Source organism: Melopsittacus undulatus, chromosome 5, assembly GCF_012275295.1.
Source record: "Melopsittacus undulatus isolate bMelUnd1 chromosome 5, bMelUnd1.mat.Z, whole genome shotgun sequence".
In the NCBI taxonomy this organism is placed as follows: domain Eukaryota; kingdom Metazoa; phylum Chordata; class Aves; order Psittaciformes; family Psittaculidae; genus Melopsittacus; species Melopsittacus undulatus.
The window spans coordinates 10795305-10818956 of NC_047531.1; the positions used below are offsets into that span (position 1 = coordinate 10795305).

Here is a 23652-nt window from a genome sequence, read left to right on the forward strand (position 1 = left end):
AACTGTGGGTGACTCTTATCTTTGTTGTGCTCCACATAGCAGCTGTAGTCTGGGCCTTCATGATTTAAGCTTGTAACTGAATGAAATGTTGGGATGCAAACACACTTAGAATCAAAGATATTCTGTAGTTTAATGGGGACTTTGATGAGAGAACACGTACAGTGAAAAGCATGTCCTAGTACTCACAATATAATACCATATTTTTTGAAGAGTTACTGGGAGCTGAACAAATCGTAGCAAGATTGTAAACAAAATCAGGCTCTAGGACGTTTATTGACCAAGGAAGAAAGCTCCTTTGGGAATTGGCAGCAGTGTCTAGAAGAAAGGAGCTGATCAGAATTTACAAAACACATTTAAAGGACATTCCAAACAACTTCGGTTCTCTGGCATAACTGATGTCTTTCTGGATTATTTCAGCAGTCTCAGCTTCTGTATTCTTGGTTTTGTTATTTTGCTGTATGATATTTATATACATGTGCTATATGCGAATGTAGTGGGATTGAAATCCCGAAAGCTGGTATTCTATTTTAGCAACAAGATAGTTCCAGCATATTGAGCTAGCCTCAGGCTCTTACATACCTGTTTTTGCATAAGATCTCAAATCAAAGGTCTGATTGAACAGCAGGGTCTTTTCAAGTATCATCATATTAGAGATCTGCTGTCACATGGAAACCAACACAAACACTTTTGTTAAATGTGAGAGATGGGACTCTAGAACTTGCAGTAGAGATAATGAACCCTTTTCAAAGCCACTCCAGAAAATTGAGTTTTGACAGCAGATACATTATACAGTACAGCGAACTTTTGTTTTGTCCTACTGAATAAGGCCTTTTCCCCCTTGCATATATACTTAGTAAAATCAGATAACCCAGACATCGTCTTAATCCTACTGGGCATTCTGTTATCTGAGCATAAGTCTGAATAGTTAGGACAAGGTCTTTTATATCCAAGCCAGACATAACATCCTTGAAAACATGACATTTGCAAAGACATTCAGTCTGACTGTTCAAGATGTACCCGTGAAAAAAACACGCTTATCTTTTTAAACAGCCTCAGGCTTCTAAACCACTTCTTCAGTGATCTATTTCTTTTCTTTCAGTGTTTGCCCTTTATTCATACTGTATATAGGGCTGTGATGTAGGTGGCTTTGGAGGTTAGCATTAGGCTGGAAAGGCTGTTGCCTTTGAAATGAGATCTAAAATTTAGCCGAAGTCAGTAGTGATTGAATATTATGGAGGTTGCTGGCTGCTCATTAATCTTTATAAGTATATCCAGTGATAATAACCCAATTAGCACTGGGACAGATTATTGCATCTGGGAGTCTGTATTAATTGGCAGTCTTAGCTGAATGCTGTGTATTATACTGTCCCAGAAAAACTTCCATGATGGAAATAACTAAACTGTAAGTATTCACAGCTGGCAGTCTGTGGTGTTGCCTTCTTGTCAGGAAAGGGCTACTGGGGCTTTGGTTTGTATTGACCTGGATCTAGCAGTTTATGAAAGAAAGACTAAGTTGAGCTCTGTGTCTCTGTAACTTTGTGCTTGATAGTGGCATACAGCTTTTTCTGAGAGGATTTAATGCTTAATATTTCAGTCATGAAGTGAGTAATGTAAAATGATAGAACATACCCCCCCCTCTTTTCCCCCACGCCATGGTTATTTGTTGAGTGCAGCTTGACCACATTAGAAAGAGCTTGGTCCTATTGCTGGATGAAAGAGCACTGCTATCTTTCAAATTGACAATTTTATACCACTTTCAATCTTCAAAAGCTCTTATTATACAGAAATTCTCTAATAATATTCATATGACAGCTAGCTTTCCTTTTTTCTTACTGTACCAGTGGATAATTTGCTAATGATCTTATTTTACTCTTCAGGGAGTAGACTTTTCTCAGTCTCCCCAAGAGCAAGGGGTATAATAGCAAAAACTGTTGCCACAGTTCAGGTAATGAATGATTCTGAGGTATAAAGAAGGTGATTTGGAAGAGCAAGATAGTTTCATGTCAAGGTGAGCTAAGTGTATACAATATTTAACTTACAAAATGCCTGTGGCTGTGTGTCTATTAGAGTGGGGCTTCAGGTAGCAAAACAAGAAGTTTTATTCTGGTGGAAAACAGGTCGCAAAATATGGAAATAAGCAGGTTGACTGATTTCAGCATAAGTAAAATGCACAGGAGAAAACCTGAATATTTGAAAATCAAATCATGTGCAACATAACTGCGTAATAATTGGTTGTTTTGTGGCAGTAGGGAATGTACAGTATTGCCATGCATCCATGAATTACATAAGGTAAGTAGAGTCCCCATGTTCCTGGTGTTTTGTGGCCTCACCAGTCTCATGGCAGGGGTGTGTGTGTGTTCTCCAGACACAGCGTTCCAAGCACCAAAATCACAAATCATCTGCCATGCAGATGCCATAATGTGGAAGCACAGCCAGAGCAGGTGGTGCTGAAGTGCTACAGTAGTGTGGCTGCTTTCCAGCTTGGGGTGAAAGTTCCTTCCAGTAACTGTCTTGGTATTACTTTCTGTTCCAAACCTGGAGACTGGTACCAGTGTTTCAGATTTGCTATGTGCAGTTGTGCTCTTTAGGTGAAGAGAAAAATAGAAAAAAAATGCCACATCCATGGTGTTTTTTTTCTTCTCCCCCACTTTGTCACAGCTTCTTGTAGCCAGTTAATGAGCAGAACTTACATACTTAGAATGTGTTTTGTCTATTTCATTAAAAATGAAAGCCTGCTACTGAAAAATATATATCCCTCCTTTTCTTGTACTTAAACTCTTTTCATAAGTGAAAATATAAAGTAACATCCTTCTGTAGAGTAATATTTTGTTTTTCATACCTTTCTAGTATAGCATCAAACAGGACTTCATTAGTGCTGTTAATATTCCATATAGCCCACTGATACACCATAGCCACTAGCCAAGCTAAACTTCAATCAGTTTTTCTTCTTTTGTCAGCTCACACCTCTTACTGAGCAGCTGCAAGATGATTCATCAGAGAAGGTTTCACCATAGGACAGAGAAAAATTATTTCCGGCTGCTTTTCCCATACTAAGAAGATAATTTCAGTTGTAGATACTTTTGCAGCACTTCCTGAGCCATGCTATGCCCATTTGAAAATAGAAATCCTTTTATCCAAATGTCAAGAAAATTTTCCATGAAATCAGTGCTTTGGCTTTGCAAGACATTTCTGCTGGCTTTCCTGTTTAACAGTGTTGCAACAGTTACATTTTGTCCTATTACAGAGCAAGGCTGTGCTGGAATTAATAATTGGCATTAGCTGGGAAATTTAAAACAGAATTCTGTGCATAAGGAACATCTGTCTATATTCTGAAACCCACTGGCACGTGCTATACACTGTTGCTTGCCTAAAATGTAGGTGGTGATGGGAATTGTTTTGGAATTCTTTTGTTTGCTGCAAAATCATGTGAGGAGGAATGGGTTATTCAGCGTCAATGCAGCAATGGTTCCAATGAAATGCTTTCAGGCAAACCATCTGTCAGGTATAGTATGTTTCTTCAAGACCAGCAGCATGCTTCCACCCATGCTTATTATTGTAGGCTTTCTTATATAACTCCACTGAACTTTGCATGCAGCCATAACAAAACCAGAAGAATGTATTTCTTTGTTTATTGGCATCTGTAAAGGCATTTTATCCCAAGTAATATTTCTTGTGATCTAGGTTTGTCAGCTAGTTTGCAAATAAATGCAGAAAAGCCTCTTCTGTTGTCAGTTTACCAATACTGATGTGACATTCAAGGCTTGTTTTTCCTGAATAATCAGTATGGGAGTTCATCAGAATGCATTCAGCCTGTGCCTGCAATACCACGCTTATAATTAAAAGGCTTACAGATTCAGAAATAAATTATTCTGAAGAGAGGATCATAGGCTTTCTTTAATTCATATCTGTTACTTTGACCACTCTTTTCTCCACCAATAAGTACATTCCACTTTCCCATGGAAGAAATATATGCCATCTAGTGTCTTAATGTACATTATTAAGTAGGCTGTATAAAGATTCATATCAAGTCTGAACAACAGCTTTTCCCTTTCAGCCTCTGAGTTTACATGCTTCATTGATTTCCTGGGGCTCCTATCTTTGGTGAACCTAACAAGTTGCCTTGTACTGACCAGGTGATCCCAAGCATTTAGCACGGTCACCTAGATTCTGTTCTGCCAGGCAAGCTGTCTCCCAGGCAGCATATTCCCTAGTGGTACAGGAACGCCTAGATTGTAGTCCTTTCTTCTTTTCCTATCCTTTTTCTTAAGTAATTTGCAGGTGTGTGAGCGAATAGCAGTAGATAAGGCACAGACTGCAAACCAACCTTTTCTCACTACAGTAACATAATTTTCATTGATCTTCCTCTGATCTCTCAAGCACCTCTGAGGTCCCACTGGCTCCTGGCTGCTCACAAGAAAAAGGCCAGAGTTTATATTGGTTTAGAGAAAGACACACTGAGCAGCAGAAGGTTTGTAAAGGTTTGGCATTTCTCAGTCCTGCAGCAGGACTACTTCGATGATTATCCTGGAATTCATAGTGGAGTTGAAAATTCTGTGTTTTAAACCAGTCGAGATGACTTAATTTGCGGTACACAAAGTGCAAAATATCTGGTTGGTGCAATATTCCAGCAGGAGTAGTAGCAATTTTTATCATCAACAATATTGGTGGTGTAGGCCAGGTGCAGCTACTTAGAGATGCTGTTGATATAAAATTAGACTGAGATGTAATGATGAAATTTTCTAATGAAATTTCATCAAGTATCTGTAAAGCTTTTAAAAACCAATAAATTTATGAAATGGTTGTACAGTTATTCCAAAGAAATTCCAGGGAGATGTATTTGGCATGTAAACAAAATACCCAGAGCACGTACCACCTACTCCCGACATGTACAAGAAAAATGCAACTCAAAACCGAATGTGAGTGACTGAGTGACACCTTATAGTTTGTGTAGGTGTCCCTCACATAGCTAATAATTTTCTTACCTTCAAACGTGGATAAAAGTGGTTATGATGGATAAGGAAGGCTTCGCTGTTTTTTCTTTTAAATTTGTGTTTGAATAGGATTCATAAGGGACTGGAGTGAGTATATCTTTATCTAGGCAGACATTAGTATTCTCAGAAAACAGTTTTGTTACCTTATTGCAGCTCACAAATTATTTTCTTAGCCAGTTTACACTTTCTCTTACAAAAATAACAGATGACATAAATGGGAGATAACAAGTACTGTGGGCAGAATTTTGACATACTTTACATATATCTCAATAGTCACATCACACCTCCCTCTCCTTCATATCTGCTTCCCAGAGGATATTAGATCAACTGCTGAGGTACTTTTAAGAGTTTGAGGCTTAATTTGTTCTTAGTTTCAAAGTTTCCACTTGGTTTAAAGATTCAACCTTTGAAAGAAGGGTTATATCCCTGCTTTGGATAGAATGGCCAGTATATTGAGGGTTTATTCATTATTCAGACTCACAGTGGGAGGGTTTAGAGCTTGTTGTTTCTGAAGGCAGTTTGCATGTGTTGTGGCTCCCTCTGTGCTAGTTTTATAGGCACCTCAAGTAGGTATGCTACCACCAGTATAAAACACAATGACAATGAGATGAATCTGGTAAGGGAGGACACAGTTTTATTCGTGTTTGACTCCATTATTCCTCACATTCCCTAACTTCTAAAAACATGAGTATGATCACCCCTATTGTTTAATATGACTTACTGTGTAATTGAAGCCACTGGAAATGAACATGTCCCAGAGTTCTCTGCATCTCTGCTAAGTCCATAAATTCAGGTGTCTGCAGGATGTGCTTTGGTGGATTTTTGATCCAGCGAGTGCACCCAGAAATCCATTCTACAGTGAATTATTACTGTAAAGGTTAGTCAGTGGAAGTTGATATTTGAAAAAACACCACACATCCCAAAGGAATTATTAAGGGAAGGAGAATGTCTTGTATTTAATTTTCAGGGTCTAAGCATTTGTTTAGGATCCCAGCTGTTCTCCTAGACAGTAAGAGACTTCAGTCAGTTATGTTGAGAGTCAGAGGTGCTGGTGTAAGTCAACAGGAACTCCACAAGAGAGGAAAGCCTTACTAATCAAAAATTGGTGTGACCAAAAGCATAAGCAAGGACCAATGTGAGTGTTTGATGTTTTGATATGCCCTTAGAAGAAGTGTTTGTTTATCAGGCAGCCTGCACCTCTCAAAGGGTTAACATCTTGTTATTTGAACTGGGATCCAATTCCTTTCTTCACACTGTGGGCAATTTTCACAGATGTCATATTACCTATGATGTATTGTGACACAATGAGTTGCTAATATGTAAACAGTAAATTGGGATTAGCAGAACCTCCACGGTTGGCAGCGCCTACACTATTAGCCAAGTTTTTTTATGGAAGTGATTCAAAACCTTACTGCAAATAATTCTGGAAATTCAAGTATTGGTAATGAAAATAGTTCTGTGAAACCCAGAAATACAGAGACATTGTTCTTCCATCAGGTGAATATAGCAATTTCCTCTGTGTGAATTTTCTCCTTTATTGTTGTTCTTATTAAACAGACATTGATGAATGCTCAGATGGCTTTGTTCAGTGTGACAGTCGTGCTAACTGCATTAACCTGCCTGGTTGGTACCACTGTGAATGCAGAGACGGCTACCATGACAATGGGATGTTTTCACCAAGTGGAGAATCCTGTGAAGGTCAGTATCTAAAAAAGGTGGGATATTGTTGTGACTCGCATTACAGTAATGTCTAGTATCTCTGAATCTCTAGTATCTCTGACCATGCTGATCAAATATTGCCTTGGACATTGTATCACTGGAAGTTAAACCTTGACCCAAGGCAATATTAGTATAAATAAGCACTATAACAAAAAGCAAAAGAATATGAAGTGTGACTATTCCTAACACATAGGTGGAGCATTAGCGGACATTTCTGTGATTGGCCAAGATAACATGTGAAGTCAGGCATGGTGCTTAAAATGCAGTTTCGCTGGCCCTGCATCTGCTTCTGTGCATGGCTCTTGCATAAGTGATTTCCCATGGGCTGATAGGACTCACTATAACCCGTCACTCCACAGTAATCTGTTTATATGTCAGATTCTTTATATGTAGAAATGGGTCTCAATCCAAACCTCAGTTCTTCCACTTCATTCCATGGACATTAGAATAGCCTGTGATGAAAATATTTCCCATTGCAAAGAATGTTTATGAAGCACTTACACCCCCTCCCTCCTGTGTTAATAACTGTGGTGCTTCTCCTTTGCATAGGCTAACTGCTTGTAGAAACTTGCAGTTTGAAGAACAACCTTGCAGACTGGGAAGCTCAGCAGACTTAGGTCTGAGGCAATAAATTTCTCTTAAATGAGAACAAACTGTTCTGTTTTGCCATGGACTAAGGGCAGATGAGGCACTTTTCTTCCCTCTGTCTCTCAGTGCTGAAATATTCAGTGCCCACACTGTAATCTTTCTTACCTTGCTGTTCAAACTCACATTGGTGGGCTGCATCAGTCCCAAAGGGAAGGCAATTGAATTAATTTCACTAAGGCAGACACACAGACAGTTCTCTGGGAGCGAGATGACCTTTTCAGTATCCCCATCATCAATACTTTATTTCAACACATTTTCACCACAGCTGAAAGCCTGTATTCTCAGGAGGAATCAGCAATTTGAGTCAGCCAATACTTTCATAAGTCAAGCTTTCTTTGTCAAGAACTAACCAAATGTCACTGTTAGCTGGCCAGGTGTTAGGCAAGAAGGTGCAAAGAAGAAGTTGCGATCCCTCTGATTATAACGTTGCCATTCTGTCACTCGCAGCACAGGTAACAGTCTACCCAGGCATTTATGGAAATACCCTCAATACCCCAAGTTCTGTCTATAGTATCAATATAACATTTGTCTTGTTAGTTGAAGTTAATGGTTTGGCACATGCTATCTCAAGAGATGCACATGATACAAAGTGACTCTGTTGAGATGTGTGCAAACAGGTAACAATTAGGCAGCAATTTCCAAGCAAATGGAAAGCCAAGGAAAAATAAATCTGGGGATTGCTTATGTATATACAGAAGTGGCAATTATTAGAATGTTTTGACCTTTTCTACAAAGCACCAACAGCTCTTTATTAAACATACACTGAAGATAATAAGTAATTAGAATTAAATCACAGATGCCAAGAAACTATATTCATTGCTGATAACCATAGTCACTATCAGCGGAATACTTTCAATTGATTGTTTGCGGCTCCAAAGTTTGGAATGTGTGGCAACTTGAGATGGGGAGGAAGGTCAGATACTTTATTAGTTTTACTACATCACTTTTTATTGGATTGAAGCCTGGGACATTGTGTCTCAGACACAAAATAAACCCTTAAAAGGTATAAAGATACAGCCTAAAATAGATTGCGATATGGAAGGTTGAGCTTCCGGTAGCAGAGCACAGGAGCACAAAAGCAGTCAGCCTTTCTGTTGTCAGATCTTTCCACTGTGAGAGATTCCGCTGCTGGATTTAAAGACATAAAGAAATGGTTTTCTTTTGTCACTTCTCTAGTATCCCTGGTGAGACCTGATCATTTTGAGTTGTTTTGGATGGTCTTTTAGATACAGTATTGGGGGGCAGCTTTCATGCTATACTAATCTCAGATTTCAAATCTTGGTACTGTATGAGCCTCTTGGTATACCCAGGACCAGTGTCCTCTTGAAGCTTTTGCCTCATGCAAGTGCTACAGCTTGCACATCTGTAGAAAGAACAGTGCAAAACTGCACAGAAGAGAAGCTTCATTTCCTGGTGGAACAAAAAAGTTAAATCTCAGGAGGATTAGGAAATGTTCTTCGAGAGCTTGTCCCTTTAGCTTTCTGAGAAGACTACTTCAAAGTAGTGTTTTATATAGAGTACATAATAGGCTTGTCTTTGACTCATCTTTTTAAAGGTTTAGTTGCTTTGAAGAAAGTTCCCTCCTTTAGTGGTGAAAACCTTTAAAAGCCGAGGAAGTGTGGGTTCAGATCTCTTCTTTCTTGATTTTTCCATATGGTCTGCCTCAAATCCTTTTCTGTTTATGTCCCCTGGACATGTGCTGGTAGTACTACAGAGAGCAAGTCTGTGATCAGTGTTAGTCAGCTCCTTGTTTTCTAGAGCAAAGCATCCAATTTTAAAAATCCAGGTGGAAACACCTTTGTTAAGATCACAGAGGCACAGGAGCATTTCCTTAAAAACCTCATTTTAACAGAATACCAAATCTGCACCTACCTCTTTTGCAGAAAATGGTCTCGTTAGGACATTGTACTAAATATTCCTACCTAGAGGTGGACTCCTTGGCAGCATTAGACTTAGCCAGTGCTTAATAATGAAGTAATAGTTGCTGAATTGCCTGTTTCACACATATATTGACCTTGGCTACTGCTACTTCTTTGCCACATCTGAGAATACTGAATATTTTTACTAATGTACTTGAACGCAAAAATTCATAATCCTATTTTATTGCACCTACAGGCAATGGAAGACCTAGAGATTCCTTTGCTGGGTTTTGCTTCGCATTATACTCCTGGGTGGACCTATGGTCTCTATAACAGTTACCGAGAGGAATGATGGGAAATGTAGCATTTGCTGCTTTTCCCCTGGAAATAGAATTATGTTACACATCCTCGTATTTCCAGAAAAGTGATGAAGACCAGCCACTTAGTCTTTGATAATTACATGGCTTTGGGAAGTCTTAAATTTTAAACATATATAAATATAGCATTCAACATGTTATATTACCTGGTACCTTCCTCTTTGCCCCTGCAGCTTTTCTTTATAGTTTCTTTACACAATCTTATTGGTGGTCTGAAGGTTGTCTCTCATGTACCATTACATAAAAGAGGGCTAGGCTAAGACAGTAGATGCTGAAGTCTCATGCTCCATTGTGTTAAAAAACTGGAACCTCTGAGGCAAAATCCTAAAATAAGAATGTTCAGGCCCAGTTAATATTTGCTCTGCTTATGTATAAGATCCTGATTCCTTTGAATTTGTCCCTTTTAATGTCTAAAAGCTTCCAAAATCAGTTGAAAAGAGGCTCTATTGGTTAGTATCAGAATAGTGAAGGTTATATCTCATCTGTTGTTGGACATTTTGCTTGCTTCCACATTTGAAGAGTAGTTCATCTAATTAATGCAGCACCTTAGGACTTACCAAGAGTATCTGGCAGATACCAGCTGTTGCTGGTACAGAATATGAGATCAACATACCATCACTCTCAGCAGGTAGCACATTCCTTAATTGAGACAGGTGCAAATGAAAGGTTTGGAAAGCATCAATCCAGAATGTTCAATTCAAACTGGATCTTTTTTATTTGTAAGGGTTAACTTGCAGTTTAAGATTTCTGGTCTGAAATGTCTTATGTTTTTCTTCTGCTTTCTTGCATCCAGAAGTAGAATCACTTCCTTCTCTGTGATAGAACAGGCTGCCTGACAATACAGAGGGCTGGGGCTCTACCTGAGTAATATTTTCCACAAGATGGAGGTCTATTACAAGCCTGTGTCCTCCCCAGCCTTTATGAATTAACAAAGTCCAAAATAGTCACTTCAGCATCCATGGCTCTGGATCTGGAAAGCAGAGGAATTTCAGACTGTCAGGAACTCTGAATTTATCTCACACAACATCCAGTATTTTAACTAGTGCATGAAATTTCTTGTAGTTGGGAAACCACTGTCAGTTCATAGTCCTACACTTAGATCTTTCTGTGGTGCTGGTAATGTTTAACAGAATCGTTGTTATTGATAGCACTTAAGGAGACAGGAAATAATCACTACTCCAGCAGGAAATCTTACTAGCTTTCAAAAGCTCAATCAAAATCCTTTTGCTTTTATTCATGATCATTAAAGGTCAACAAATAAACTAACTTCTTTTTTTTCCATCCCAAAAAGGGTTATAGGCATTAAGGCTTCATTATTGAGTTTGAGAACCCAACTTGAGCATCACCAAACAGAAGACACATACAGAGACACATTAGTATTTAAATATTCAGGAACATGGGCAGAATACAGAGTTGGCAGAGTTTCTCCTCTTTTATAAAAGAGCTAATAAGCCAGAAACTCAACCACTATATTTTGTAAGGTAGTAATTTGAACACCTTTACTGTATCAGGAAACAATGTTTCTGTCAAGCTGGTGTTACTGCTGTCCGAATTCTCAGCTCTTCCTCTTCCACATCTGCTAAGCACTCTGACAGATGGCTTGCATGATGTCACAAATAAATTATTCACTCCTTGTAGGGTGATTACATCAGTCAATAGATTTACTTAGGAAAGAAAAGAACAAACCCCAAACTTTCTGCTCAGACTGTCTTGGGTTCACTATCAGTTGCACTCCTTCGTTCATTGCCTTAAGTAAAAAGTACTCAGATATCCTGATGTTGTCACCTTCCTGAGCTAATGCTTCAGAGCTAAGGTAACCAGGAAACTTCAGTTGCTTCAAAGGAATATTCCACCCTCCCAACCTGTCTCTTCCAGCAGCATATTTCTCAGTGATGGAGCTGTTTATCTCTTCTTTACACAGATGACACTGAGCCTTTTGGGGCTTTATTTGAGCATCCTGAATGTAAGTCTGGATAGCTCATCAGAGGAGAGAAAATTGCAACTTTCCATCAGCTACTATCAGAATGAATCTTTGAGCTCTTTGTCACTTCCTAGCAAGGTGTACACAGGTTTTGGTTTGGTTTTTTTCTTCTCTAATTGTGCCTTGTTCATGTTCCTTGTGAGTTATTACAAGTTTTCTTGTCTGTTGTTATCAATGTTGTAGTTTGGGGATTTTTTCTCAAAACATTATTGAGGTGTCATTTAATAGAGATATCCACAATGGCTCAAAGATCTCTATCCAGAACAGATCTAAAGGACTGATTTGATTTTTTGAATGGGTATTTCCGCATGCACCTTACAGTTGAATCTTATCTGACATATTGTTTAGTTTACTCAGAATCTATAATGTGGTTTCTTTAAACACTCTTCTTTCTGAAAACAGTCTTTTGGTTGCTAGTTTTAATACATCCTTAAACTTCATCATTTTAGCATAATACCCTCTTTGAAACTAAGCACTACCACAGAGATTCTTTTTTTGCAGCCATTTAAATTTCTTTGAGGATGTTGAACTTGCATACACTGTGGTTGCTGCTGGTCACCAACACAGAGAAGTTGCTCAGCAGAGACATTTTGAATCAGAGCCTTCACACTGCACAGGGCCAAGTCAAATGGTGCTTTGTTCATCTGGGATCCTTTGATTGTCTGTTCCAAGAAACAGTCAGTAAATCTGTTAAATACAGCCTTGGGTCACAACCTGGTGGGGCAATTGAAATTCCCAGTTTTATGGAGTTTTCTGCCTTTGCAGTCTCTCGAATACTGCAAATAGAGTTTAGTCATTCCAGGCACTGTCACCATTGTTTATGGCTTTACTGCCCAGTATTTTTCCCGTGTAGGCATGAGATTACTTGAGATGCAATTAACTCTCAGCTTTCTGTAATATGTATCACTGCTTCTTCATCACATGGCACTCATTATGACATTAAGTTGGATCCAGGGATGATGGTAATAAAACTAAAATCCTTAAAATATGTGCCAGATGATATCTGCAGTAATTTTTAGTGTAGGTTAGATACAAAAGTCTTGGTTCTCAATTTAGCACTAGATAACTAGTTACATTTTGTTTCTGTTGCTTTCTGAGGCAAACCTCGGAGTCTTTTGAGACTTACTGTTCTAATGTCATAACATTCGAGCTGTTTGATTCCTAAGCAGTGTGTTGCAAATAGCCTGAAGTTAATTATTTGTTGGGTTTTTTGTCATCCTTTTTAAAGAAAAAGAAACACCACCACCACCAAAAAAACAACACCCCCCAAACCAGTATGAGATTTATAATAACATGCCTCTATGTCTGGATATACTGGAAATATGCAGCCTGTAATCCAAGGGGCTAGTGTACCCCTATCCATACGGTTATGGAAATTGGAGAGCTGGTTATGGCTGTAAACAAAATGTCAGTAACTTAATTCACCATCCATTACAAATACAAAGTAAAAAAAGCTGAGCAAAGTTTTGCTTGGTATGGATGATTTGTGTGCATGTTCTTTGCAGATAATGCCTGAAGTTTGATATGGATAAATAGGGCAGATGACAATTTGGTGCAAGCAAATTTTGTGTTTCTCTTGTTGCATTATAAACACAATGCTGTTTCTGGTTAGGTTAGATTCAAAATGTAAATAGCTCCTGCTTTGACCAGGGATATTTAAATTGCCCTATCCAGAACATTTATTTTCATGACTCAAACAACTGAAATAAACAAAGTTGGGATTTTTGTGAGCTGTTGAATAAACTCAGCAATTGTTTTCTGTAACAGAGCACTAACCATTACCATGTTGGAAAACGAACCCCAGAAGCCTTTTTCTCATGGGAAAATTGTGAAATACACTTGTACATAAATGCCAAATGCAGACTTCGTGTTTATAGGGTCACCATTTGTTGCTTAAAGGAAACTGTTCTTACTTACATGACAGCTGAACTTTGTCCAAGTATGGCTGCTTTCAGTTAAGTGGCCAGGTTGTTGAGAAGTGATGTATTACTCCTTTATGACACAGACTGTGTGAAAGCTTTGTACAAAAGGGTGTTTTAAACAAAAGAATGCAAATGTAGGGAAGTAATTTATTAAAAATTACTTCAGTGATAGCCAAGAATCCTGCTTTTAATTTGTGTCATTATATTTAAATAGGATTTGTGTTTGTTCTCTGTATTGCATAGCTTAAAACCAGTTAGAGTATATGGAGATCTTAGTTTTAAATTGCTGAATTGTGTTGCTTTCAGTATGGATTTAAGAGAAGATGAAGGAGAGAGCAGCTTGTCTATCCTTCTGCTCTGCCTAGACCAGCATCACTCAAACCATTCCTGTTAGCTTCTTGTCTAAAAGCCTTCAAGGCTGGAGGTTGGACAGCCTCCACAGGGCTGTCTGTTCCACTGACTACGTGTCCTTACAGTTTGCATGGGTTTCTCTGCCTGATGTGCCTGTGACATTTCAGCAGTTCAGGTCCATGCAAACAGCCACACTGAATTAGGTTCCTGATCCCAGTTACTTTCTGCCCTGTTGCAACAGTGGCTGACTCCAAATGCTTCAGAATATAACAACAGAGAAGATGTGGAGATCTGAGATGATTTGCCTGTTCTGGGTTATCTCATATGTAAATAAGGACACCATAGACCCTAATGCATGAAATGCAATCTCTTATAAAATCTGTGAGCATTGCTAGTTGAATATTCTTGCTAGCCTTGTATGGTCTTGGCTATGCAATTGTTTTTCCCCTCTTAACATTCTGTGGCAGTGAGTGTCATAGTTTGTTTATGCATTGTATGAAAAGTTATTTCCTTTTATCAGGCTTAAATTTGTTGTCTTTCAGTTTCATTCCCTGTCCCCTACCTTCTGCGTTTGGCAATGTGGAGAACAAAAGCTCTCAACATGTCTCCTCTGGAGTATTCATTATTTTTGGTTATATCCCTTCTTGCTAATGTTCTTTTAGAGATGAACAATCCATTTCTTTTCAGTTCTTCTCAAATGACATTTTCCTCATCCTTCCCATAAGCCCTAGTAATTTTGCAATATGGGGTTTTTTGAGATGGTGCCACTGTTATTGCACACAGTGTTTGAAGGAAACCTACAATGCTGCTTATTTATACCCTGGAATTCTAATAATTTCCCTGCTGTTTTTCATCCCAATTCATATTCATGTTTACTTTTTTTTCTAACTGCAGCCACACTTGAAATGATAATTGTGTTGTTTTGCTTTAAACTGAATGCACTTGAGGTGAATTGGAGGTTTCGTTTCCATTATTGAACCCAAAGCTGAGTGTTTTATTATATTTTTATGGCAAAAGATACATACAAGACCATATTGCTTATTTTGTCTTGTGCTGATCTGTTGGACATTTAAATATCGCAGTGCTACTTTTTAATGAACTCTAATTAAGAGCTTGGGCCAGACTGTTGTGAAATTGTATTTGGAGTTGAACTCAGTGTATCAATATTTACAGTCACCATAGATCTGGTATTTTCCAGTATTTTCCATGTTTTATTGCCTATAACTGTTTATTTCGTGCCCTTTCAAAGCTTTTTTCCCAGATGACTTTTCTCCATATGGACAGCTGAAAACACTAAATAAAGACTATCCAAGTAGAAGGCAGTGTTTGCTGCTAGTTTGCCCTTGCAAAATAATCGTGCAAGGGCACAATTGATGAATTAGGCCTTTAAAGGTACTCTTGAATTCTTTGAGATATGATTGTTTTGAAGTCATTTGCTTTTATTCACTGGAGACATTCTTTTTTTCCTGTATTTTTTGTGCTAGACACAAGGGCTATAGATGTCACTGCAAGTTGAATAATTGAAATATTCTTGTTTGCACACCCTAATAAGTGATGCAACTTAAAGCGTGGTGTGCTAGTTTAAATGAGCTTACAGGTCAGACGTCACTTTCACATTAACTTCTTAGCAAGTGAACTCAAAGATAACAGACAAAGCCAGCAAAAGGTTTTGAAAAGAAGATTCTGCAGCTTTTCTTGTTTCACTGAACATGTCTCATGAATGTTTAGGGAACTAAGAATTATTTTTGTTCTTATGTTACCTGTGATTTCTTCACTCTAACTACCTTACCTAATAGCTTTCACTTAAAAAGGTGTACAGGAAAACTCAGAGTATTGTCTTTTAAAAGTTGATGTGACTTGAAGAATATTTTTTTGTGAACTTGTAAGTTATTTCTCCCTCTTCTGGTGAAGTGCAAATTAAATTTCCGCTGAAGACTTAATGGCCAAGAATCATTTATATTGAGTGCCGCAAGAACATTTTTGTTAATTGAATGTGGTCTAAGAGCATTACATGGCATGTTTTTGCAGACATTGATGAATGTGCAACTGGAAGGCATAGCTGTGCCAACGACACTGTTTGCTTTAACTTGGATGGTGGGTACGACTGTCGATGTCCCCATGGCAAGAACTGCACAGGAGACTGTATCCATGAAAACAAAATCAAGCACAATGGTCAGATTTGGGTGCTGGAGAATGACAGGTGCTCTGTCTGCTCATGCCAGGTCAGTAGAAATAGAAGGAGCTGCTTCTTGCAAGATGGTACTAGGGATGAAAGGAAGAGCAGTGTGATTCAAGTGAAATTCCTGTTTTAGCTGCCTTGTCAGGTGTGCATTTGGTGCTACAGAAAAATGGTATTATATATTATATATGGTTGTGGGGAGAGCTCACTCCAACCTGCGCAAGCAGAACCTCCACATGAAGTTTATTATATGATACTGGAAGAAAGGCGATAGTGCTATTTTGTTAACAGAGATGCCACCCGTGTTTCCTGGGTGGGAGTGGGAGCATTTTCATGCAAAGAAGCTCTCTGTCTAGACACATATTGGAGTTGATGACTGATGCCAGTATCTTTAACAGATGGCTACAAATAGAAGTAGGTTCTGTATCTGCAGAGTATTTCAGCTTAACCTTCTCAAATGTTTGCTGTGGGAGGCTTGATCACAAGCTAAATGCTGATGCAGAATAAATGCCCAATACACGGCTGACAAAGTCCTGAGCATTTCAGCAGCTCAGGTTTCATGAGCATTAATTTAATTTCAGGTTACCTATCAACTTGCTTGTGTGAATAATTACAGAAGGGAGGGATTGATCTGGAAGTTTAAAGCAAGACTTGACTAGCATCCGTATGAGAATGACATAAACTTAGTGCAATCCATTAAAATTTGACCCTTGGGAAAGACACCCTTGGGTTTTATCACCTTAGGGGAGAGCTGCCTGAAGATTGGTTTTATGAAGGATATATATAAGACAACAAGGTAAATTTATGGCAGTTATTGAGTGTGTATTGTGGTTTCTGCTTCTGTTTGAATTGCATTTTGACAAAGAAATGGTATAGTGGAAAAACTTGTGAGCTGCTGGTGGCTTACAGTCAAGCCAAAAAATCAGATTTTGGTAAAAGCATTGCTGGAGTTTTGTGATTTTTTTGTCATCACTCTATGTCTGTCTTGCAACAACAGAGTGGATACGTGATGTGCCGACGAATGGTCTGTGACTGTGAAAATCCCACTGTTGACCTCTTTTGCTGTCCTGAATGTGACCCAAGGCTCAGCAGTCAATGTTTACATCAGAGTGGGGAGCTTTCCTACAACAGCGGTGAATCCTGGATACAGAACTGTCAGCAGTGTCGCTGTTTGGTAAGGCTGCTTGATTACAGCAGGAGAGACAGGAGGGATGGAGGGTATGAGATATTCTGATCTGTGAATAGTTAATTTTCATGCATTAGCAACTATTTAATTTCCCCTGGAGTATGTGTATAATCAAAATCTCTTTTTCATGGATTTTAGTCGGTATTATGAAGTTCCAGTCAAAAAAGCATTTTGACACAATAGGAGTAATATAAATTATTCAATCATGAAGATTGTTTTAGCAAAGAGTGGAGGTCATTTGGATATAGCACCTACACAGCAGCACTCATGTGTTCACTTATTCAAAGACTGATGAAGCTGAGTAAGGAAATTCTAAATGTGTATTTGTTATCCCAGTTGATAATTTCAAAGATGCTGATAGACTAAAATTTGTTTATTCATTCAGACAATTTTAGTAACAGAAAAAAATAATGCAACTTGATGCATTTTTCTAAACAGTAAAATGAGGTTTGAAAAAAATAAAATCTGTTAAAGTGTGTAATCTTTTCCCTAGGCCTGCGTTTCAGAGCCTGAGCAAAAACTACTCTGAATAATGCCACTCAGGAAGTTTCTATGACAGAAAATATCCCAAGATAAAAATAACTAGTTTTTATCACAGGTCATCCTCAAATGTAAATCCTAGTCCATCTAGCAGCTTTGCCTTGTCAGGGTATCACAAATAACAGTCAGAAACCTATTTCTGTAGACACTGTGCTTTCAGTGTTACCATTGCTAAAATTCAATGAAATGGTCTCCCAGATGCTTCATTAAATGTCTTAAAAACAAACCAAAACAGCTTACAGTTTGGGATCTCGATAGATGGGGCTTTTTTTCAACATGTTACTTCTGTATCTAAAGTCTGCTTTCTTTCAGTTGTCAAGGATTTTTTTTTGTGACAGTGTATTGTCTAAACCTTGTACTGTCCATCACTGCAAACATAAATTGAAATATCAAGGTCAATGGTTTTAAAGATCGCTTTCATTCTAACTATCCTGTGGTTCAAAAAGAGGAAAATTCATCCAGATGAGAATTTTGTAAGAGTAACTTGACAATACTTTCTGCAACAAGAAGAGTAAATCTGGAGCTATTGCAAATCCCTGGGAATTTTTTTCAGCTTTTGCTGTGTAGATACTGGACTCCTCATTCTCAAAACCTTAGGTACGGTTTTTGTCAGTAGACTTCTTTCCGAGGCACAAATTCTCTCTGCTCCACTTCAATACATAACAGACTACTCAATCTGTGCTCAAATGAGCTAAAGTAATTGAGGGTCAGAGATGGACCTATTCCGGAAGACATATGCATTACTGACTTCTGTGAAGTCTTTCTTTTGACCAATAAATCTGAAACTTTGGCCTTTGACCAGAGTTGAAGAGAAGCTGCCCCAACTTTCTAGTCACTGATGTGAACAATTAGACATATATAGATTTGTGTACAGGAATACAGTAACTTCCCCCAGGAATATTCTGGCCCAATGCAAATCTCTGCTCTAACCTTTTCATACCCTGGCTGTACTAAACCCATCATGCAGGAAGTGTGATTAAGTCTGGAAGTTCAGGTATTCTGACTGTAACATCCTAAATGGATAGTAAGTTGGTGGGGGTCTTCTCAGTGGAAATACACTGGTGTTTCCTGTTACACTGAGCTGCTGGCAGCTTGACATACTTATTCCAGCCAATGCATTTGTAACTGTGAAAGACAAACTCTAGCCCATCTGGAGCTCAATTTGAAGGCTTTTTGTGGCGAACAGTTGGAACAGAAGTAACAACTAGGTGAAACCTGCTATTTGGAAGCACTTTTGCAGTGCAGTCCTGTTAAGGCTTCTGTCACTTGCAAAAGTAGGACTTCACAAGGACAGGTCCATATTCTGCATTGCATGATACTGGTAGAGAATTGCCAGCTGCAGTTTGATGTAGAGTGTATTGAAGGAAGTTAAATCTAATACACTTCCTGAACAGAATGCAGAAAATGCACCCAACTTGCTGTGTCTCTCAAATTCCAGTGTTCTCTGCACTGACTTCTGAATAGGGCCAGATAGGCAAAATTAGCTGGCTAAGAAAAATAATGCTGATTCAGATGACTGGATGATGAAACAAAACAAGAGCTAATAATGTTCTCTCGCTCTTATTATACTTGTAAACAGCAAGGTGAAGTTGACTGCTGGCCTTTGCCATGCCCAGAGGTGGATTGTGAATTCAGTGTCCTCCCTGAAAACGAGTGCTGCCCTCACTGCGTCACTGACCCCTGCCAAGCAGACACTATTCGCAATGACATCACTAAAACCTGCCTGGATGAAACCAATGTTGTTCGCTTCACTGGATCTTCTTGGATTAAGCATGGCACAGAGTGCACCCTCTGCCAGTGCAAGGTAAAGAGCATAAAAATTAAGCCGAGATGCTTGTTTCCCAGCACGTCTGGTCAGTGACCAGTTGGTGTCTACACTTATTTTAAAGCAGCAGAGATAAGAGTGTTCAGCTTAGTCAACTTTACTCTTGTGTGTGCTAGAAGGATGGTTTAATGTGCTAGCAGGTCAGAAGCAAGCCAAAAGATCATGGTGCAGTGTGCTGTAGACACAGCAGTGAGCTTTGCTTTTTCATCAGGATAGCTGAATTCAAGTTTGATCGCAGTTCTTACTGTATAGCTCCGTGCTATCTTGGAAACATATGCAGTAACACATAGGTATGTAAGACCAGGCTGCACACAATAAATTGTTGTCATACTATAGCATCACCAGAAGTGATCAAATGGTTTTTTGAGAATAGTAACTGTTTCGAGAATTAAGGGACTAGTTACATGGTTACATGCCTTTATTACTTTAAAATTAGTTATATATTAATTTTCAATTATTAATAATATTTAGAATTAATAATAACATTAATAATATAACAAACAATGTTTAAAACATTTTATAGTTTTTGTAGTCAAAGTAATTCCTTGTCTGAGGAGAAGAGTTAATAGCTATGGACTATGAATTCTGGCATCTCTTTTTAAGGGTGCAAAAGGACTTTAAATTAAATCTTTCCATTCAAAATAAGCCTGTAAGGGGAACTGTTTTCTCCACCATTCAATACTGAAGAATGACAAAGAGTGTATCCACAGTAGCCAAGGAGAGACAGCAGGATTAATCCGTAGATATTTAATTATTACTGAAATTCACAGTTGATTTTGGTCCTTAGTCTATGTCCTTCCCAAGCAAGATACTTCCCAAACTCTAGTACATCGTACAATTGATTACTTTGAAAAGTTTCTCATAAAAAATAAAGTAACTACAACATCTCCTTCTGGGAAAGATGGGGAGTAACTTGACGATGTAGCAGAGCTGTTAAATGCCACCTTCTTTTTCCATTTTGCCTGATTCACTACTGTGTGCAACAGTAGTTGTTGCTGTTGAGGCATAGTCCCTTTCAAGAGGGAAGGGTTATGCACCAAGTCAGCATAGGCATTTGGTCTGGTCTCAGAACGGTATGGTGATTAGAAGAAAATGCTGTGGGACTCTTCTTCTGGGACTGTGGTGATAGGACAAGGGGTAATGGGTTCAAACTTAAACAGGGGAAGTTCAGGTTAGATGTAAGGAAGATGTTCTTTACTGTAAGAGTGGTGAGGCACTGGAACGGGTTGCCCAAAGAAGTGGTGAATACTCCATCCCTGGCAGTGTTCAGGGCCGGGCTGGACAGAGCCTTGGGTGATATGGTTTAGTGCAAGGTGTCCCTGCCCATGGCAGGGGGTTGGAATTAGATGATTTTAAGGTCCTTTCCAACCCAACCCATTCTCTGATTCTATGATTTGGCAGAGTGGCTAATGGTTAGAAAGCTAGCTGCTGTCCAAAGGATGCTGAAACAAGCTTGTGTGCAGAAGCCCATGCTTTTGGGATATATAACTGGTGGCATATACCAACTCTAGTGCTAGAAGTTCCTTTTTGCTTGGGCAAGTTGCTGAGGCTTATGTGCATCTGTTTTCCCATCTGTAAAACAAATAGGTGTGATTCTTCTCTAAAGTGCTTTTGAGATTCAGTGATGGGGAGTGTGTTCTCGTTGTACTGCTAATCAATGGCAATGCAGAAGCTGTGTATCGGTTCTGCTGATGACCACCTGTGTACTGCTGCCATCTGCCCTTTCCTCTTAAGCAAAGACTTAACCTTAAGCATCAACTAATTTGTATTCAGTGTAAACACATACACAGACTAATAAAATCCATCACTGCATTTTGAACATGTAAGTTTAAAACAGATACTCTTCCAAACAGCACAGTTTTTGGCTCAGGTGTGAACCAGCTTAACAGTGGATGTATCTCTGTCCCTCAGCAAGTTAAATCTTATTCAGTTCTCTTTATAGAGCAGTTGTCTTTTTTAAAATACACTATCTGCTCATATTGGCAGCATTTTGATATTGTAGTTCTGTATGCAAACAGCCTGTTCCCTCTGGTTCAGGTTAATTGTGTGCCCATTTTGAATCATTCTCTTCCTTCATCCTGTGTCACCCCAGTCTTTTCTTGCAGAGCATCAGATGGAAGGTCAAAGCTCTGGTCTAAGCCTCTCTAAGCACGCTATAGCAAAATAGGTTTACACAAATCCTTTAAGAATTCAGAAACCTGGGCATCAGCTAAAGCTGACTTAGCCACAAAACCATTTCAAATCACAAGTAAAGAAGATGGACAGTAGGATTGTCTAATGTCCTGTAACAGCTGTTATTTGCATTGTAAGAATCAGATTTAAGAAGTAGTAGAGATGCAGAAAACAGTTTCTCCGGTACTTGAATGGTGTCCACAGGCAATCTGTTCCCTTAATTGCTAATATTCTCAGAAGAATATCTGGAGTATCAGGGAAAAAATTATGGATTAATGTTTGCTGGTTTTACAGCCAGGATGTATTAACTTGAAGCATTCATGGCTCAATAAAATCCAGAGTCCCTTCTGCCTGACCTAAATAAAACTCCCAAGTGACCTGCCTTGTTCAACAGCTTTGTGTACTTGAGCAGATGCCTGATACCTTTATGTTGGGGGCATTTCCTCCAGTGATGCCAGCTTCTTTCAGTTTGATTATTGTAGCTCTGGGATACAGAGCACAGCAAATCAAGCAACTAATGGAATCATAGTAGCCCATTCCCTTGGGTAAGGGAAGGACATGACAACAATGTCATGAATCTGATCAGAATCTGTATGTCTTGTATTTTACAAGTCTGTACATTCAAATCCGGTGGGTGTTTTCAAATGGCTGAGCTTATTAAATTTACTTGTTCTGTCCTAAATGCTGCTTGCTTCAATTCTTCTTTGTTTCTCATCCCTTTAGAATGGCCACGTCTGTTGCTCAGTGGACCCACAGTGCCTTCAGGAACTGTGACACCAACAACCATCTCTCACAAGCAGTTTCTGGTTGAAGAATTTTCCTTCACAATAAAGACCTTTAGACCAAAAATCATTCAAAATGAAAGCTAAAATTAGATTGGGTTTGTCCATCTAAAGTGCAGATATGTGATGAACTCAGTTACCTGAATCAGAGTGAAATTTATGGGACTCAAGACAAGCTCAGATGTGTATACCTTTGTATGAGGTTAGGCCCAAATCTTCTGGCTATTTGTCTGTCTGGCATCATTGTGCAGAATATTTAGGTTAGTGTGAAGTGACACATTGTAATGCTGTACATAACGATGTCAAGATCCAAAAGTAACTAGGAGCTCTTAGAGGGTCTTCCAAAGCTTTAAGACTCTAACACTTGACCAGATACAGAGATTTTAACCTAATCTTATTTGGAACTGCACAAATGTGTTTGATTGCTTAATGCAGAACTTAGCAGACATTTGAGTAAAAGGATGAAGCCTTCAGGAATAAAGAACCTAGCAGCTAAGATATGGTATGTACAGTATGTGCGCTGAAAAAAAAAGAAGTTATTGTAAAAACAAACAAAAAAAAAACAAAAAGAAAACCCGTGATGCACAGGCATGGCTTCTTAATGTTTTCTGATGGAAAAAGTCATCAATATTTCCTTGTTTTACTGCACTTACTATTATTTCTTGATTGAATTTGTTCAGTATAAGCTCGTTATTGTGCAAATTTAAATAAATATTTCTCTTATGTTAAGTTTCTGCTTGGGCTCCTTTTCCTTTTCAAGGATGTGATTTTCATGTGTGTTACTGTTTCTTCTTTACCAGCACGCCTAGGCATGGGAGCTTCTGCCCAGCACAACTTTATGCCTGTCATGTCTTACCTTTGTTATTCTGACAACACATTAAGTAAATTCATGCATCTGAGTCATTACAGTGGATTGATCAACAAATTCATGTGCCTAAAGCTCAGCCCCTGTGTGCCAGTGGGGTGCTGTCACCCAGAGTGGGTACAGACCGTTTTTGTGCAACTTACATCTCTTCAGATTTACAGGGGATCTTCTCCAGATTCCTCCTCTCTCCAGCTGCCATGAGTTCTGTAAGCTCCACAGCCGTTTTAGTTGTTTGTGTAAAGCATCTTAATGCGC

General features: G+C 38.8%; 1 protein-coding gene across 1 annotated transcript in view; it reads left to right on the forward strand.

Annotated features, from left to right (window-relative positions):
• Positions 1 to 23261, forward strand: part of NELL2 (neural EGFL like 2) — a 166270-nt gene extending 143009 nt beyond the window's left edge. The window contains exons 16-20 of the mRNA XM_034063122.1: positions 6549 to 6689; positions 15877 to 16070; positions 17025 to 17201; positions 19333 to 19557; positions 22474 to 23261. Coding sequence (XP_033919013.1) covers positions 6549 to 6689; positions 15877 to 16070; positions 17025 to 17201; positions 19333 to 19557; positions 22474 to 22524 — 788 coding nt within the window. The 3' untranslated portion in view covers positions 22525 to 23261. The remainder of the gene's footprint in view (positions 1 to 6548; positions 6690 to 15876; positions 16071 to 17024; positions 17202 to 19332; positions 19558 to 22473) is intronic.
• Positions 23262 to 23652: the final 391 nt, after the last annotated feature.